Below are 19,905 nucleotides of genomic sequence, written 5' to 3'. Positions count from 1 at the left end.
TTGACCTGCCACAGGTGGTGTCTCAGACTAGGGCAGGGGTCCCCAAACTTTTTACACAGGGGGCCAGTTCACTGTCCCTCAGACCGTTGGAGGGCCGGACTATAAAAAAAACTATGAACAAATCCCTATGCACACTGCACATATCTTATTTTAAAGTAAAAAAAAAAAAAAAAAAAAAAAAAAAAAGGAACAAATACAATATTTAAAATAAAGAACAAGTAAATTTAAATCAACAAACTGACCAGTATTTCAATGGGAACTATGCTCCTCTCGCTGACCACCAATGAAAGAGGTGCCCCTTCCGGAAGTGCGGTGGGGGCCAGATAAACGGCCTTAGGGGGCCGCATGCGGCCCGCGGGCCCGTAGTTTGGGGACCCCTGGACTAGGGGAAGCATGGTCCAAAGGGGAAAAGGTTTTCTGCTACAGGCTTGGAGATGAACTCCGCACAACAGCCCACACACACACAACTCTAAGCTTTAGAGCTTCCTACTGAACGTGCTGGCAACATGCAGGTAGAGAGAGACAAAATGTGAAACCAGCCTGCCGGTTTCCAACTCCTGCTTTGCCCTTCCGCTGTATGGCCCCCATCAGCCATCTGAAGAAGAGGAGGCTGTGGTTCAGAGGTTTTAATGCCTGCTGAAGGGAGTGGCAGAGGTGGGTCCCCGAGCCCCCCCCCCCCCCCCCCCCGCCACGGCACACACCTGCCCTCAAGCCTCAGGCTCACGACTGAAACGTGGGTAGCTTCGCTGCCGCCCCTCTGGTGTGTCTCATCTGAGCCCCTCTCAGAGCATCCCTGTTGCCCCAGTGAGCACTCTCCACGCAGCAGCTCATGCACAGACTCCCCCACAGAGAACACATGTCCCTTAAAATTAAAAACCCACCCACCCCTACGCATGGTGAAGAGGAAGTCGCATGGAGTGAAGGAAACTTTTCATTTTATACCCACTCCTCTGACGCAGTTAATTATTTTACCCCCCACCGTTCCCATTGCCACGTGAGCCTGGGGGAGTTTTCTTTACATCGAGGAAAAGCTGTGAGCAAGAGGCCCAGGAGTGAGGAGATGTAATGGTGAAAACTGCTCTTCCCGGCAAATGGCTCCCTTTCCACAAATAGCCTGGTAATCAGCAATAATGATGAAGAAAACGTAGGGAACGTACGAGGGAATTAAACAAGAATTTGCTAAAATATTAAGCATTTTTAAATGGGCCTCCGCGGCGCCAGGGGAGCATTTCAAGCTCGCTGAATGACCATCCCACAGCCTGAAGTTCCCAGAATAGATCTGGTGTGTCTGACATGAGGGCCCAGACCCTCCCCACCCCCAACTCTGTCCATCTCTCACCCAGGTCCTTCCAGAAGGTCTGGTAGCTGGGAGTCTGGCAACACAGGCACTGATCACCCTATTTGCATCTCAGGGTTTATTGTGGACTTGACTTTTCACAGCATCCTCCCTGTACAGATCCTTGAAAGAAATATCTTCCCAGTTGCAGCACCAGGAATAGCCAGGCATCACCTGGACCACCTTTTAAACATTTTACCGGTCACTAGGAATCAGGTGAGAGATTATTTCCTCCTTTGCAGCTGACACTAGGATGCTCTGGGCCAAATTTGCACACTAGGTCACATGGCATGGGTCTCGATATTTGTCTTACCTGATTCTGTTTTCTTGATTTTCCTGCCTCTGTTATTTGTTTCTCTTTTCTGCTTCAAGTACTTTTTGGAATAAAGGCATAAATAAGCCAAGTCAAGAAATCTCTTACCACCCTCCTAATTAATATAAAAAAATTAGATAACTAAGACACAGAAGTGAAGACTGAATTCTTGGAGGGTATGTTCACCTTCGTAAAGCCAGAGCCTTAAACAGAACTTGAAACATAACAAGTCCCTAACACAAAATCTGACATAACAGGTGTCCTTCCCAGGGCCCAAAACATAATACTCAAGCCCTTTTGATTTACTGCGACATGGACCATCAGCCTGTCACTTACCACAAAGTTAATTAATGAGAGTGTTGTTAACATTCAAAGAAAATGAATTCAGCTGCTTTGGGAGTATAGGCCTAGATATTTGATCGTCCTGAGTTCTTGTCCTATGGCCACCAGGACAAAGTACTACCAATCACGGGGCTTAATCAACAGAAATGGATTGTCTCACACTACTGGATGCTAGAAGTCCAAGGTCAAGGTGTCAGGAGGGTTGATTCCTTCTGAGGCCTATGGGAGAGAGAATCTGTTCTGTGCCTCTCCCCTGGCTTCTGGTGGTTGCTGGTGATCTCTGGCATTCCTTGGCTTGTGGAAGCATCACCCCATCTTTGCCTTCATCTTCATATGCCATTCTTTTTGCATGCATATCTGTGTCCAAAGTTCTCCCTTTTTGTAAGGACACCTGTCATATTGAATTAGGGGTCAGCCCTCTTCCAGTATGACTTCATCGTAACTAATTATGTCTATAATGACCCTAATGTCCAAATAAGGTCAGATTCTGATGTACTGGGGGGGGGGGGTAAGACTTCAATCTATGGGTTTTAGGGCGGACACATATATTTCAAGATCTAAATGGTTACAAGTTCTACAGGGGAAGATGGAGGCCTCTGTCTAGTTGCACAATGAAATCAGAGCCTACAGCTCCCAAACTGGCTGGTTCCACTCTGTCCCTAAGTTATCCCATGGCCATGCGTCATCATCACACACAATGAGTATTCTCCATGCCAGCCCCAGTCTCTGCTTCTGAAAAGTGCGGTCTGCCCCAGGACCTGGGAGGTCTCACTGAAAGTCTTTCATTCCATGAGAGAATCTAAATGACAGCAAAGAAGGCTTCACAGCAAAAGGGGAGCCCCTGACACCTGCCAGTCAATGACAAGATACTCAAGTTATCCAAGGACCTAGTGGCCCATAGAATCTCCAAAGTCAATGATTTGGGGATTTCAGGGACAGGCTGATGAGATTTTCCAGTGGAAAGGCCAACCGGCCACATTCAGCGACATCCTGACATTGTACAAACCGGCCCTGGGCACAGCTGGACTTCACAAGAAATCCACTATCTGGGTTCAGACCCCAGCTCTATTCTTTTCCAGCTTTCTGAGCCTCAGTTTCCTCGTCAGTAAATGGAATGCTAGTAACAGCATGACCTAGAGTTGTTGTCAGGATAGATAAGCTAATTCATGCACCCAGAAGGGAGGGGGTTAGGAGGGAACGGCACAGAAATATTGGCAGGCAGGGCCAAGATCTACCAGAGATGTGAAATTGCAGCACGGCCTAGTTCTCTACAAAAGCCTCTCCCAGGGACGAGGTTGGCTGCATCCCGAGAGCCCACCGGAAGCACCTAGAGATGTCACTGAAGGCCGATGGCAGAGAGGGACCTCGACAGCTCTGTTCCTAAGGCCCCACATACGACGCTGCTAGACTGAATTATTAGAGATGAGCTTCTTCATTAAAATGATAAAAATCTACTGCCTCCCAGAGTACCACCCCAGAACCAAGTTGTGGGGAAGCGGGTGCCCAGAGCTGCAATGTCACCTGATGTGGTTGCCAAAGGTAGACCAGTTAACCAGCTACCTACTGTACCGATATTTCCCTATAGTTTTTAGTCTGGGATAGCAGAATGTCCTCCCGTCCTCCCTCCCTGCCTCCCTTCCTTCCTTCCTTCCTTCCTTTCTCCCTTCTTTCCCTCCTTTTCTGACTGTGGAATTCTAAACTGGGAAGGCTTCTGCCCTGCAGCATCAGCGTGCCCTTTAGCAATTATCAGTCCCAAGACAAAGAGATGGTGTCTTTTTATTTTTTTCCTTGAAGTAGCAAATTCATTTGCATGAATGTTCATTAAAGCTCTTTGGTAAAGGACAGAAAAAAATTTCTATTCATTTCATTGCTGTCACTCTTACAAAAATAAATTGTGTTTTGCACACACGCATATAATTATATTCACTTACACACTGTGACATAGATAACTGGAACCATCATAAATTGAAATATATTGATATTAATAAGACTAATTACAATTGATATGCACTTAGAACTATGCTATAATTGGTACTATGTAATAGTAAAAACCATTACATAGTTAAATAGGTAGTTAAAAGAGGTAGATGATATTCCCTGTGGATAATCCCACCTGAGGGTCAGGGATGACAGTAGTTCAAATTTAAAGCTATTAGTTCACATTAATCCTCCACAGGGGTAGTGAGCTAAATTGTTTACCACAAGAATATATGTCTAAGTACTAACCCCCTACCTGTGTATCTAAACTCACTCAGAAATAGGACCTTTACAGGTATAATTAAGCTAAGGACCTCAGGATGAGATCTTCCTGCATCTAGGTCAAGTCTTAAATACAAAGGCTGGTGGGCCCTGGCAGGTACCTCAGTTGGTTAGAATGTTGTTCTGATGCACTAAGTTGTGGGTTTGATCCCTAGTCAGGGCACAAATAAGAATCAACCAAAGAATGCATAAATAAATGGAACAACAATTTGATGTTTCTCTCTCTCCCTGCCTCTCTAAAAAAAAAAGAAAAAAAATCAATAAATCCAATGGCTGGTGAACTTATAAGAGAAAGGAGAGGGAGACTGGACAGACATAAGAAAAGAGGCCAGGTAAAAATGGAGGCCGCCCCGACCAGTTGGCTCAGTGGTAGAGCGTCAGCCTGGCGTGCAGGAATCCCGGGTTCGATTCCCAGCCAGGGCACACAAGAGAAGTGCCCATCTGCTTCCCCACTCCTCCCCCTCTCCTTCCTCTCTGTCTCTCTCTTTTCCTCCTGCAGCCAAGGCTCCATTGGAGCAAAGTTGGCCTGGGCACTGAGGATGGCTCCATGGCCTTCGTCTCAGGTGCTAGAATGGCTCCAGTTACAATGGAGCAACACCCAAGATGGGCAGAGCATCACCCCCTGGTGGGCTTGCCAGGTGGATCCCGGTTGGGCACATGCAGGAGTCTGTCTGCCTCCCCACTTCTCACTTCAGAAAAATACAAAAAAATGGGAGGCCAAGGTTGGAGCTCCACAGAAAATCTTGCTGGTCCCCAAATGTGCATCTTTCCCTCTCCTTCCCAGGTTTGTCTCTAGTTCTAGGCCTTTCCCAGGTTGTGCTTTGGGCCTTAAATGCTCTTCCCTACACTCTCTTCCAACAGAACTTCTACTTACCATTCAAGCCCAGCTTAAATGCCTCTCTCTCCTGTCTTCCTAGATTTCAGACCAAACACCCCCCAGATCCCATCTGGACTCTGGGTTCTCATAACGTGTTTGTATGCTAGTTCACTTTAATCCACATCAATAGTCTAGAAATTCCACCTGAAACCCCAGATCCTAGCTCAGTGTCCAATAGGAAGACAAAAAAATATTTGTTGGTTTATTTAATAAAATAAACCCCTCCTTTTTTTGGTAAATGTCCTCCCTCTCATTGAGAAAGGACCATCATGAGACTGACCCATTATGAAACATCCATTCATATAACAATAGCAGTGAAATAATGGTAACCACACCAATAATTAGAATGTGTCTATTAGATGCATTATGTACATCTTTCTAAATTTTAAAAATTCCTATATTATAGGTGCTATTATTGGCCCCAGTTTAGAGATTAGGACTAAGGCTTAAAGATACACAGTTCCCCTTAGGACTCAGGTTCTAAATTAAAAGCATCCCTAATGGTGTAGTCCATGGATTCTGGTGTCACCATTAGGCATGGACAAAATCCTAGGATCCTGGCCCTGGCCGGTTGGCTCAGTGGTAGAGCATCGGCCTGGCGTGCAGGAGTCCCAGGTTCAATCCCCGGCCAGGGCACACAGGAGAAGCGCCCATCTGCTTCTCCACCCCTCCCCCTCTCCTTCCTCTCTGTCTCTCTCTTCCCCTCCCGTAGCCAAGGCTCCACTGGAGCAAAGTTTGCCTGGGCACTGAGGATGGCTCTGTGGCCTCTGCCTCAGGCACTAGAATGGCTCTGATTGCGGCAGAACGACGCCCCAAGATGGGCAGAGCATCGCCCCCTGGTGGGCATGCCAGGTGGATCCTGGTTGGGCACATGCGGGAGTCTGTCTGACTGCCTCCCCATTTCCAGCTTCGGAAAAATTAAAAAATTAAAAAATCCTAGGATCCTTAGCTCATGCAGACTGAATGGGGCACAAATCTGGGGCAGAGAGGAGGTGCTGAGGCAGGTAGAGAAGAAATATAGTAGAAATGGTTGTCACAGTTGCCATCGTCCTATTAGAGCCATGGTGTCGGCCCTGCCTACCTACCCATTGCATCACCTGGAGAGGTTTTTATATACTAATGGCCAGGGCATGTCCCAGACCAGTTCTGGGAGTATTACATGTGTGCAGTATTTTTTAAAGCTCTCCTGGCTGATTTCAATGTGAAGCCAAGATTAAGAGCCATTATGCTGGGGGTTATCTTCAGGAACCCGAATGGCCAGGTTGTTAGTGAAAGAGGAAATGGTGCCCACAGCAGATATCTGCTGTCTTCTATGCCATTTCCCAGATTCTGCTCTCCAGAATTTTACCTTAAAAAAATATGAATCTGTGTTTTTGTTGTTGTTGTTCAGTGACAGGAGGGGAAACAGAGACAGACTCCCACACGCACCCTGACTGGGATCCACCTGGCAAGCCCACTAGGGGGCAATACTCTGCCCATCTGGGGCGTTGCTCTGTTGCTCAGCAACCAAGGTCTTCTTAGCACCTGAGGCAGAGGCCATGGAACCATCCTCAGCACCTGGGGCCAACTCACTCTAATCGAGCCATGGATGCAGGAGAGGAAGAGAGAGAGAAGCAAGAGAGGAAAGAAAGGTGTGTGGGCACTTCTCCTGTGTGCCCTGACCGGGAATCAAACCCGAGACTTCCACACATTGTGCCAATGGAATATGTGCTTCTTAAAAACAAGAGTCTTATCGATGGAATAATTTAATTAATATGTGACCTTTTTGTGTCTGGCATCTTTCATTTACCACGTTGTATTTGAGATTCATCCCAGGCAGAAACCAGACTGGTGGTTACCAGGGACTGGAAAGGGGGGTGAGGGGAGTGACTGCATAATGGGTACCGGGTCTCCTTTGGCGGTAATCATATTTGGGAACTAGGTTGAGGTACAACTATCATTTCAAATTCTATTGACATGCACCCTTTAAAATCCTTTAAAATGTAAATCCTTTAAAATGTAAAGGATTTTACACTCCTTCAGTGTTTGTCTCCTCACTCTCTTACTACAAACACAACACCTTTGACACCAGATATGTGGGGGGGGGTTCCCCCACATCAAGCAATTCTCTGCAACATCAACTGGGTGTACTACCACCCCATTCAGTTCTGACACTTTCTACCTAGAGTTAGCATTAGAACCCCCGGGTTAAGGCTTAGTCCCACAAGACTACCCCACATCAGACGCCAATCACAAGTCCCAGATTGTCACCTGTACTCTGACCAACAAGCTATGAATAAGGGTTCCCGTGATCCCCTCTTTGGGTTTGATAATTTTCTAGAATGGCTCAGGGAGACACTGACTTACATTTACCTGTTTGCTATAATACAGGATACAGATGAACAGTCATGAAGGGACACATAGGCGAGGTCTGGCAGGGGCCCAAGTGCAGGAGCACCTGTCCCAGTGGCGTTGGGAGTGCTACCCTCCTATTACATGGAGTGTTCACCCGCCCAGGAGCTTTCTGAGGCCCGTACTTTTGAAATGTTTACGGAAGCATCATCATGTAGACATGACCTATCTTTACATCTGAAAGTTCCAAACTTCTCATCAGGGCTTGGTCTTCCGGAAGCCACCCAGCAGCCTGCCAAGAGTTGCATCATTGGAACAACAGACAATCCTACCACCCAGGAAATTCCAAGAAATTTAGGAATTGTGTCAAGAACTAGAGTCTAAAAAAAAAAAAAAGAACTAGAGTCTAAGACCAAATACTAGAACAAAAAAAAAATGTCCCTAGTGCTATTATCACCAAGGACATTCTAAGGGTTTGAGAAGCTCACTGAATGACAAAAAAAGAGACATGGTTAGACCTATTCCTATCCACCCACCAGACATTCCTGTGCAGCCAGCATTTCTGGCTAGGAAGGCCAGGATTGAAAATAGAGGATATGGTGGTAGGGGTTTTTTTTGTTTTTTTTTAACCAAAAGTCAGTGACATTATTCTCAGGATGAAAATAGATAGATAAATAAATAAATAAATAAATAAATAAATAAATAAATAAAGCCGGCAAGTCATGACCTGAGCCACCTCCATCCAGGCACTCAACGGGCCACCACTGATGGAAGTACCCTCATGGGACCTTGTGATACTGAGACAGCCACCCAGTGAGCAAGGGGGTCTTACCCTCTCCGTGAGGGTCCCTAGAACTCAGAGCAAATTCTGCCTTCCCTGAGCTGAGGGGCTCACAGAGTCGGCCACTCCCAGGGGCACTAGCCAGCCAGCTGCCTTTCCTGGAGGAATGAGAAATAATGTTTAGCAGGGGCTGCGCCCAGATTAACAGGCAGGCGGGTGAATGGGCGCTGGCGGGGGGGGGGGTGGTGGTGTCTGTTCAAGACCCTCCCGTGGCATGTTTTACCTAGTTCAGCTGTCACGCTCTCCGTTTGGATGGGGTTTCTAATCCCTGGTCACAAAACACAATCCTCCCCTCTTCCATCCACACTTCAGTGTGTGAGACAGAATTTATTTAAAATTTAATAAGTTTAAATATGTATGAGGTTGCTCCTCTTGTAGACATTGGTCTGGTTGTGTCTGATCCGGTGAGTTCTCTGAGCTGTACAAGGCTGATTATTAAAATATAACTGGAGGCCATTTCTGCGATGCAGCTGTCAAATGCAGATCTGGAGGCAGGGGTTATAAAATAGCAGATAGGTTATCCTTACCAGTACAGAGTAGTGGTTAAGGGCACAGGATAGTGTTCAAGTCCTGACTCCCTTCCCCCCGTACAATTATTTAACTTTGGGCAAGTTGCTGCTCCACTCTCTGAACCTCCTTTTCTTTCACCCGTATGAATGACACCAAACTCCCAAGTTTTGTACGAGGATTAAATAAAATAACGCTTAGCACAGAGCCTGCCATATGAGAAATACTTGATGATTGTTAGCTGCTATATGCAATAAAGATAATCTGATCTCTCTGGGCCTCAATCCCCTAAAATCCTCAGATTTATGGCTAAAAGTCTTAATTTCCAAGCATGCTTGAAAGCATCTCACATCTAGGAGCTATACTTCTTTAAGTTTAATTCCAATTGCAGAAGTATCAGAAATACAAGTGCTCGTCTTTTAAAAAAAATTTTTTTTTTAACAAGGTGTCTGATCTTGTGCATTATAAAAGCAAAAGGGATTATTTTTCTCCCCTCTGGATCTAAGGCCATAGGATCAGTTCTTTTAGACAAAAGTTCTAAGTCTGACAAACTATGCAGGAAAAAGAGAAAATCAAGGATGCCTGCAAGCAGACTTTCCCACCGGCCTCGTTTTTCAGATGCAAATTAAGCTGAAAAAGTGAGAAAAAAAAAACACAACAAGGGGTAGAATTTGTCTTATTATCTGGTTGAGAGAAGACATAAAACCAGAGATTAAGGAGTGTAAAAGCCAGGTTAAGTTCTACATACCGTATGCTAAGCCACTGGGGTCAGAGTTGAGCCAGTAAGATCGGGCACTGCCGTGGCAGGGATAATTGGTGCCGGAAGGAGACCTGACTTGGGGGGGTGAGCACACAATACAATACACAGGTGATGTGTGATAGCACTGCACACCGGAAACCTGCATCATTTTATTAACCAATGTCACCCCGGTAAATTTAATTTAAAAACTGTAAAACGTATATACTGAAAACTACAAAATATCACTGAATGAAATTAACAAAGACCTGAACAAATGGAAAGACATAAAAGACTGGGCCTTCCCAAGATACTTGCTCGTGGCTTTCTCAGCTCTAGGGTTGAAAATGGAAGCCAAGCGACTTAGACTCTGGTCCCATTTTTCAGTTAACTCGATGACCCCAGGATTGTCTTCAGATTCCCAGGAGGAAGGTAAATTCCTAATACGTGGCCCCACTTACCCTCCTCTGCCCCCACTGCGGGCCATTCTCAAAACAGCAGCCAAAGGGGGCCTTCTCAGACACAAATCAGACTATGTATTCTCTCAGCTCAAAATCCTTTACACTCACATTCAAAGAAAAGGCCAAAATCCTTGCAATGACCCCTAAGGCCTCTGTTCACCTCCCTTCTCTCCCTATTGCTCACTCACCCCACATGGCCTCCTTGCTGTCTCTACAACACAGTTATACCTCAGGACACTTGCACATGTTATTCCATCTGTCCAGAATGCTCTGCTCCCAAGCATCTGAATGCCTCACTCTTTTACACAGATTTTCATCCAATGCCACCTTCTTGGTGACACCTTCCCACTCTACTTAAAATCACAACTCCCAGAGCTCCCAGCCTTTCCAAACCCCCCACTTGCTTGTGTTTCTCCCTGTAGCATTTATCCCTATCTAGTATGGAATGGGTAGGTCATGCTGGCCAAATCCAGCCCCCAGGCTGATTTTGTAAATCAAGTTTTATTGGAACACTGCCATTACAGGTTGTATACATACCATCAATGGCTGCTTTCATGCCACTAAGTAGTTGTGACATACATCCTATGTCCCACAAAGTCATAAAGATTTGCCTGGCCCTTTAAGAAAATAGAGCCAACCATATACTAGTCCACCACACAATTTACCTCTATATCCCGTTTATTCTCTTTGCTCCTCACTAGAATATGAGCTCCACAAGAGCAGAGGTCTTTGTACGCTCTGTTCGCCAGCTACTTCTAGAATCCTCATCTCTCAAGCCATAATTATTGCCTGGCATGTAGTTGGCACCCAATCATATTTGCCAAATAAACCCTGGCGAAAGGTGTTTAAAACTAACTGCTGCTCACTGTTGGCTCTGCTTGTCTCTTTCTGCCCGTCCTCCAGCACCTACGATGCTGATGAGAAGAGTAAGAAGGCGGGGGCTGGAGCCATACTGCCCCCGTTCATCCCCATGCACTGCTGCATCATTTCGCCCTTGCTGCCAGAAGGACACGTGTAAGTACAGTGTCCCCCTCCGGCTTGGCTGCCTTGCTAGTGTCCCAAGCGAAGCCAGGCGGAGATGACTCAACCAACTGATGTGTCTTCAGGAGCTGTGGAGCTCTTCCTTTGTTTTCCTGAAAGGGGACATGGAGCCTGGAATCAACGACACTATTTGGCATATAAAAATAACAGAAAGCAGACATGGAGGCTTAGAACTAAGTGGCAAATCAGCTGGGACTGAGTCATTCCATTCCTTACCAAGCCAGATGCTCTAAATGTCAGATAGTTTGCAAAGCCTGATAAAATCTGTCTACAGCCCTCTCAGAGCATGTGCAACAACGTCTCAGCCAGGGCTCAGGGGACAGGCTTTCCCCAACACTCAGGGAGCTACTTCCCAGAGAAGCCCCGCCGTCTTCTGACCAGAGGCATGAACTCATCACTGCATGGCGTACTGGGCTCATCAACCCTCCAGAGAACACTCCGGCTTTCTAAAACCCTCACATCTTGTTCCCCTGGGTCTATGCCAGAGAATTTCAAGTCCGACTTTTTCTTTTTCGCTAGTTAGCACTTTTCAATGGGAAGACTCCAGGTACAGAGATAGAAGCTTTTGACTTTAGGGCAGGGTTTCTCAATCTTGGCACTACCAACGTTCCGGGACAAGTCATTTCTGCTAGTATCTCTCAGAAGCATGTGTTTCTGCCTTTCTCTGCCAAGGATAAGCCCTCTGAACCCAAATGGTGTAGAACAGTAGTTCTTAGGTTTTTACCTGCAACCCGGTCACCTGGGGACTGGGGATAGATGAGGGGGTGGGGATGGAAAGCCTGGGAAAATGGATATTCGTGTGCCCCACCCTTGATTCATTTGATCTGAGCAAGCTGAGGCTCAAGTCATCTGTGGAAGTAACTGGAGAGTTTCTTGCTCGTCTTCTTTCAATGCCAGGGGGGAAACTGAAGCCCAGAGAGGGGGCTGAACCTGCCACACTTCCCTAATAGGAATCCTGATCTCTTAGCTCCTAAGTCAGATCTTTGTAGCAAGTTTCCTAGGTAGGCTCCTGCTGCTGCTGCTGTTTTATTATTATTATTATTATTATTATTACTAATATTACCTCTTATGCCCAAGATTATTATTATTATTCCTATTATTACCTCTTATGCCTCAGACCAGGGGTCAGCAAACTTCTTAAGGAAGCAGACAGTAAATATTTTAGCCTTTGCAGACTAAATGGTCTCTCTTGCAACTACTCAACTTTGCCACGGAAGCATAAAAGCTCTGATGAATGGATGTGGTCATGTTCCCCAAATGTTCTATTTACCAACACAGACAGCAGGCCCACCAGCAGTAATTTGCCAACTCCTGCCCCAGACTGAAGGCTGTACCTTCTTCTCCTTGGCTGTTGCCAGCCACGAAAGAACCTGAATAGCCACAGCAGTCTTGAGAAAGAAAGACAAAGTTGGAGGAATCACGCTATCTGTATCAAACTATACTACACAGCCATAGTAACTAAAACAGCGTGGTAATGGCATAAAACAGACATACAGATCAATGGAACAGAACAGAGAGCCCAGAAATCAACCCTTGCCTATATGGTCAATTAATATTTGACAAAGAAGGCAAGAACACACAAAAGGGTAAAGACAATCTATTTGATAAATGGTGTTGGAAAAATGGCTTTTTCATATATCTACTCGAGATACATGAAAAAAAAAAACTAGACCACCTTCTTATACCATATATAAGAATAAACTCAAAATGGATTAAAGACTTACATGGTAGACTTGAAACCATAAAAATCCTAGAAGAAAACATAGACCGTAAAATCTCAGACATTTCTCATAGCAATATTTTTTTAATTTTTAATTTAAATTTATTGTGTTGACATGGCTTCGAGCGTCCCACTCAATATAACACCCTCTACCTCCTGCACTCTGCCCCCATGCCCATGCAGAGTCTCTTCCCATTCCCATTTCACCCCCTTGCCACCCACCCCCATTCCCCTCATAGCAATACTTTTTTTCTGATATATCTCCTCGAACAAGGGAAACAAAAGAAAAACATGAACAAATGGGACTACATCACCCTAAAAAGTGTTTGCACAGAAAAGGAAATCATCAACAAAGTGAAGACAACCCACAGTGGGAGAACCTATTCACCCATGATGCATCTGATAACGGGTTAATATCCAAAATTTATAAAGAACTTCAAAACTCAACACCAAAACAAACAAACAATCCAATTAAAAATGGGCAAAGGATCTGAACAGACTCTTCTCCAAAGAGGACATATAGGTGGCCAATAGACATATGAAAAGGTGTTCAATGTCACTAATCATCAGAAAAATGCAAATTAAAAGCACACTGACGTATCACCTCACACCTGTCAGAATGGCTATCATCAATAAATCACCTAACAACAAGTGTTGTCTAGGACGTGGAGATAAGGGAACCCTCGTGCACTGCTGGTGGGAATGCAGACTGGTGCAGCCACTGTGGAAAGCAGCAGTATGAAGTGACCTCACAAGTAAAAATGGATCTGCCTCACGACCCAGCAATTCCACTTCTGGGAACATATCCGAAAAACCTCAAACACTAATTCTAAAGAATATATGCACCCCTATGTTCACTGCAGCATTATATACAATAGCCAACATTGGGAAGCAACCCAAGTGCTTATCAGTAGATACGTGGGTAAAAAAGCTGTGGCACATTTACACAGTGGACCGTAAAAAAGAAGGAAATCTTACCTTTTGTGACAGCATGGATGGACCTGGAGAGTATTACAATAAATGAACTAAGCCAGTCAGAGAAAGACAAACACCATATGATTTCACTCGTATGTGGAATCCAATGAACATAATGAACAAACAAACAAAATAGAAACAGATTCATAGCTACAGACAACAGACTGAGAGCTGTCAGCGGGGAGGAGGGTTGGGGGCTGGGTGAAAAAGGTGAAGGAATTAAGCAGAAACACCTCATAGACACAGACAACAGTGTGGTGACTGCCAGAGGGAAAGGGGTGTGAGGGGAGGCAGAAGAGGGTGTATGGGAATCAGTGAGGACGGAAGGAGACTTGACTTGGCGTGGTGAACACACAATGCAATATACAGAGACGTATTATAGACCAGTGCAGCTGAAACCTGTATAATTTTATTAACCAATGCTACCTCAATAACTTCAAAAAAAAAGAATTTTTTAAAGAAAGGAAATAGTAGGTGCTTACTAAATAATCTGGGGAAGGGGAGGGGTGGAGGGGAGGGGAGGGGAGGGAGGAGGGAGGAGGGGGCTCCAGAGGAGAACAAAGAGCTTGTGACTCTGGTTTTCTTCCTTAGACCAAGTGGACACAGCCACCCCAGCAACCAGGGATGGGTATAGGGTGCAGGGGGCAATTCCCCTTCAAGCTGAGTAAAATGGACACCTCCCAAGTGAGTGCCAGGAAAACCCTGGCTCAGCTCCCTACTTGAGCCCCAGGTTTGGGCTTAGGCTTCAGCTTCAGAGGAGATGGTGCCTTCTTAGAAGCAGGGAGGTGGATGCCGCCCTGCCCCTCTGAGCCTCAGGCCCAGGGCCCTGGGGAGGGCTGAGCAAGGCAGGGCACAGTTTCAGAGAAGAGCAATCACACGTTAATAATGGAGGCATGGTGCCCATTAGTGTAAGAGGGGGAATCACTGCACTGGGTGGGAGGGAGTTGCTGGTGAGGACTCTGCCTCTTTCCAGGAAAAGTGCAGTAGGTTAACCCTCTCCTGATCTCCAACAATCAGAGCTGAGGCCCACCGAAGCACTGTCTCTGAGGTTAAAAACTCTGGGTTCAAATCCTCACTGATCCTCAAGGTCAAATCCAAGCATGACCTCGGGGTAACTCCCTTTACCTCTCGAGCCTCAAGTCCCTTGTCCACAAGGAGGATGGAACCCCAGTACCCTCCTTATGGGATTGTTGGGAGCATGAAATGAGGTAGTCACATCCCATCTCTATCATCCACAAGCTGTGTGACATAGAGCAAGGTGACTGTACCTCTCTGAGCCTGTTTCCTCTTCTCTAAAGCGTGGATAATGATTCACACCCCAACAGGCTGTTGGGAGAAATAAAAACCATGTGTAAAGTGCCCTAGTGAGTGCCTGGCTCACTGTAATACAAGATGCACCCCCAAATCAGAAAATATAGATTAGACATATTTTAGGTGCACTTTGAATTAATATGTTCAAGATGTTTTCAATATTGAGGCAAAGGATTGATGCACTTAAAGCAATAGGTCCAACTTAATCTGAGGGTGGGGAGACTTATACGAAATACACTGTTTCCCTATGTTTCCAGTCGTCTTCAACACTCAATGTATTTATTGGACTTTTATCAAGTGAACAATCAGATACCTGTGGGATGTTCATTTCCTTCAATCTCGTTTGCCCAAGTTGAGACCTCCAGCTGCGGGACCCCCTCATCACCTCTCCCTCACACACACACAACCCTCCAGTCACTGGCACTGGGTCATCTTGTGGCAAACCATGGCTCTGCCACCTAGGAGCCCAGTGACCTGGCACAAGATCCTTCACTCCTCTGAGCTTCGGGTTCCGCATCTATAAGATGGGGCCACTGCAATGGTTTAATGGGTTGATGCCTGGGAAACCTGCATGCCTGGAGCAGGGCAACCCGTCTAACTGGAAGCCAGCACAACTTCGGTCTCTGTTGACATGATTGTGAAGAATGCTATTCTGACAGAGTCCCACGTGCTCCCTCTCTCTGTCTCTGCAGGGAACCCCTCTTCCGCCAGCTCTGTGCCCTCCACTGGCTTCTGGAGGCCCTGACGATCGACCACACCCACCACGCCATGAAGCCCTTGATCACTTGCTGGGATCCAAAGTAGGTCTCAGCCCTTCCACCTGCCGTAACCAACAACAGACTAGGCATCTTGTTCTTCCTATTTGTTCTTCCCTTGCATCTGCTGTTTTTGGTGGGTGGGTTGCTTAAGGAGTTTTCCTGTGTGCTCTGGGAGACCAAAACAGGGGTGAACTGGAGCCCCAGAGCACATAGTTATGGGAGCCAGCTGTGTGCCTTTCTTCCCAGCATCTCTTCCCAGTCCCACATTGGCTGATGTCACACTGGGAGCTTAAAATCGGCCACAGTGGGAGTATTTACACCACAGGACTTGGCCAGCTAGCCAGGAACACCACTGGATGCACGGCCTGACTACTCTCCACTTCTCTTCTCAGACCATGTCTCCCTGCAACCATAGCTTTTATTTGCTCTTCTTTCTTTCCCTCCTCTTCCCTCCCTTTTGCTCTTTCCTTTCCCTTTGTTATTATTTTTCTCCTTTCTCTCAAGGTTTTGTGGATACATACAAACATATATATGTTTCTCCACTTGGACCCAAGGAAATAGTCAGTGTTCTGGTCCCTGGAGCAGCTGGGTTTGCTCAGGCACAAGCTCCAGAACATGGCCAATGTGTGTCCCCATCAGCGGGGAGGGCCCATGCGAAAGCCTCATGGCTACTGTTGCAGGAACCACACTGCACACACAAGGCAGAACGAGGGACAGGTAGGCATGGAAAAGCACCGGTTCTTTAAGGAGAGCCAGGTGGCCTGCAAGAATGGAGCTAAAAAGGTCAGGAATCCTGACTTGAGGAATTGGATTAGCTGTGTGAAAATCCCAGGCTGAGCTAAAAAAAAAACACAACAGTTCCCCTGCAAGTGGGAACCCCCCACTCCTACCCCAATAAGCTGATATTGGCACCCTCTGTCAGCCCTGCCCTAAAAGTGGATTCAGTCTTCTCTCTCTTCCCAAATCCTGACTCTTAACCCCTTCCCCCCTCTCCCAAATCCCCACCCCATCTCCCACCCTACTCATCTCTGGCGCCAGAGCCCAGATAAACTAACCTCAGCTACAATCAGAAACACAAATCATGCGTCTATTGACAGGCCAGTAACTCCAATTGATTCCATGTTCTTGTTTGTTGGGATAAATTTAAAACTGTCGTTTCCTTTGAGGCAGTGGTTTATAACCTTTATTATTTTTTAAGCAGCAGAAATCCTTTTTTAAAAAAAATGAAAACACCAATAATATAAAACAAAAGTTTCAAAATGGAGCCTCCTACAGGAAACTGGAGCCTGGGGTGGGGGTCTGGGAGACGTGGGACCCCCTCCCACTCCCACCAAGGCACCCTAATTATTTACAAAATAATCTTTGTGGCTCACAGAATTTGCATGAAAACCACAGCCTTAAAACAATTGCTATAATTTTTTTTTAAACAAAACTGTTCAAGTAATAAATGCATCTATTTTATTCCTATTAAAATTTTTTCCAAAAATTCAGAAGTATATAAAGTGTGAAAGCCTTTAATCCTCCGTCCACCCCCAATTCATTCTCCTCCCTAGAAGAAATTCATTCTGAAGGTCTAAGGTGAGTCCTTTATAAATATATATATCCATATGCAAATTTTTTAAAAGAAATGGGATCATATTATATATTGTTCTTTACGCAATTTCCTGCCCTCTTACAATGTCTTATGGACATCTTTCCATGATGGTATATATGAAGTTTTCACTTTTTTTTTTTTTTAACACTTTCCACATTCCTTGAAGAAAATACTTGTATTCTACAGTATGGATAGGCCATAATTTAGATAACCATTTTTCCATTGATGGCTCTCAAATGTTTGCTTTTCAAATAAGACTGCACTGAACATCCTTGTTCATACATTTTAAGCCCAGTTGGAAATATTTCTGTTGGCTGGATTCTGAGCAATCGAATTTCCAGGTCAAAGCAGCATCTAATTTTTCTTCACACTTGATTGCTTAGATTCTAAGAAAAAGGGCCCCCAGCCAACGGACTTCTAATAGCATTTCATCTCCCCAAGCAGGCTCCCAGCGGCAATGTTTTGCCTGTGACATTTGAGCACCCGTTCTCCAAACTGAGGCAAGAACATGGTGTAGCATGTGGATTGTGAAGACACAAAGGACCGTCTTTATTTCTTTGGATTCGTTTTAGAAATGTGTCCAGACTGTGACCAAAAAAAAACAACAACAAAAAAAAACAAAAAAACCCCACCACAACCATTACTTGCAGTAAAAAAGATACAGAGGTCACACTGAGAGTAATACAGGTTCTGCCGTGATTCTCAGGGCCGAACCCAAGCCGGAACCTCAGCCCGACCCGACAGAAATACACGTGGCCCAGGAAAGATTCCCACAGGAAGTCAGAGGACTTGTTGGGGTTGGTTTTGCCCAGTGAACCATTTGCTCCTGACAGCGATTTTAGCTGGGGGTCAGCGTATGCGGGTCAACGTTTAATAATCAGCTCTCCAAGTAGGACAAGCCCTGGGCTGTAGTCACGCCAATGTCCAGGGTGGAAACGGTCATGCTGTGGCTGCCTCCAGGCATGTCAACGTGATGTCATTGAACTTGCGGTTGGAACCATGGACAAGTTCAGTTCTCCTGAGCCAGGACGGGCCTACTGCAGCACACCACTGAGACTCATTTTTTAAAAATTTGTGAATCTAGGGATGGGGATGGGGATGGGGATGGGGTCAGGGGGTTACGTTTCCTAGAAAGTAGCAGGAAGTATCTTTTTAGTTAGCAAGAAAGGAGAAGGGACTCTTTCTTCTCTTTTACATTCAATCCCCATTTGTGATGTTTCATCCTTATGCCATAATGAAAATTTCCCCTGATCTTCAATTGCGTTTTCTAAATGCCAGAGGGATTAGAGTGATTAAGATCAAGGGCTTTGGCATCAGATAGACCTGGATGAGTCCAGGCCCTGCCATTTAATGTGACCTTGGGCAAGTCACTTAACATCTCTGGGCCCTTCTGTTTCTGTTTCTTCAATTATCGAATGGGTCCCTGCCCTAGAAGAGTTGTTTTAAGGGTTAATTAAGAGGCTCAGGAACATGGAGCATTCAGCCCAATGTCTAGGGACACAATGAGTGCTCCCTGTGTGATAGCCACTCAAGATTCAAATACCTGTTTTAAAGAGCAGTCATCTCGATGATTATCAACAACATTGAGACTTGAGGCTAGTAAAGAAATAAGCTTCGAGCTGAATTTTACCAGCAAATGAGAAAGCCTTGTTTATTAAGCAAATAAATAAACATACAAAGCGACAGGAAAAAAAGAAGCTACACAAGGTCAACCAAACTCTAGTTACAAAGGTGAGTGTTCCAGGGGATGATCCCAAGAGGGAAAATCTAAATCTCCAATTCTCCTAACAGTGCTTTTCTAAGTTTCCACCACCACACTGCCAGCGTCTCCTGTTATTAAAACCCAGGTACTGGCACCCACCATTCATTTTCCAAAAGGAAGCATCCATCCCCAGGGACCTATAGGTCCCAGAAGCTTCATTTCTATCAGGCATAATGACAGTTCTAGATCCAATCCCAAACCCTATGGATTATACAGCAAGAAAGTGGCGTGGTCCAATACCTCCATGTGGGCTTTTTCCAGGCAGCAGGACTTTACTAATTGGCAGGTAGTGTGTTGCAAACAGAAGATGATCTTTGTGAGCTGCAGGATGATCCTCATATTTGGATGGATTGGTGGCTGGTTGCATGAATGGAGAGATGACAAATTTTAGGATGTTTTGTGAGTCACACCTGACTTTCTGCTTTATTTGTAAAAAGAAGAAAGAAAAAATAGAAGAGGGTAGGGAAGAAGAAGGAAGAGGAGGAGGAAGAAGAGGAGGAGGAGGAAGAGGAGGAGGAAGAGGAGGAGTAAGAGAGGGAGGAGGAGGAGGAAGAAGAAGAAGAAGAAGAAGAAGAAGAAGAAGAAGAAGAAGAAGAAGAAGAAGAGGAGGAGGAGGAGGAGGAGGGGGAGGAGGAGGGGGAGGAGGAGGTAGAGGAGGAGGAGGAGGAGGAGGAGGAGGAGGAGGAGGAGGAGGAAGAAGAAGAAGAGGAGGAGGAGGAAAAAGAAGAGGAAGAGGAAGAG

At 45.6% G+C, this 19,905-nt stretch overlaps 1 protein-coding gene across 2 annotated transcripts in view; it reads left to right on the top strand.

Annotated features, from left to right (window-relative positions):
- Positions 1 to 19,905, top strand: part of CCDC60 (coiled-coil domain containing 60) — a 139,230-nt gene that overhangs the window by 87,235 nt on the left and 32,090 nt on the right. For both annotated transcript variants that reach the window (XM_066255058.1, XM_066255056.1), the window contains 2 exons: positions 10,907 to 11,017; positions 15,743 to 15,850. In XM_066255058.1, the coding sequence (XP_066111155.1) occupies positions 10,907 to 11,017; positions 15,743 to 15,850 (219 nt within the window). The remainder of the gene's footprint in view (positions 1 to 10,906; positions 11,018 to 15,742; positions 15,851 to 19,905) is intronic.

This window comes from Saccopteryx bilineata, chromosome 2 (assembly GCF_036850765.1).
Source record: "Saccopteryx bilineata isolate mSacBil1 chromosome 2, mSacBil1_pri_phased_curated, whole genome shotgun sequence".
NCBI lineage: Eukaryota > Metazoa > Chordata > Mammalia > Chiroptera > Emballonuridae > Saccopteryx > Saccopteryx bilineata.
Note: the sequence above shows the minus strand (reverse complement) of the source record. Positions and strands in the feature narration are given on the sequence as shown.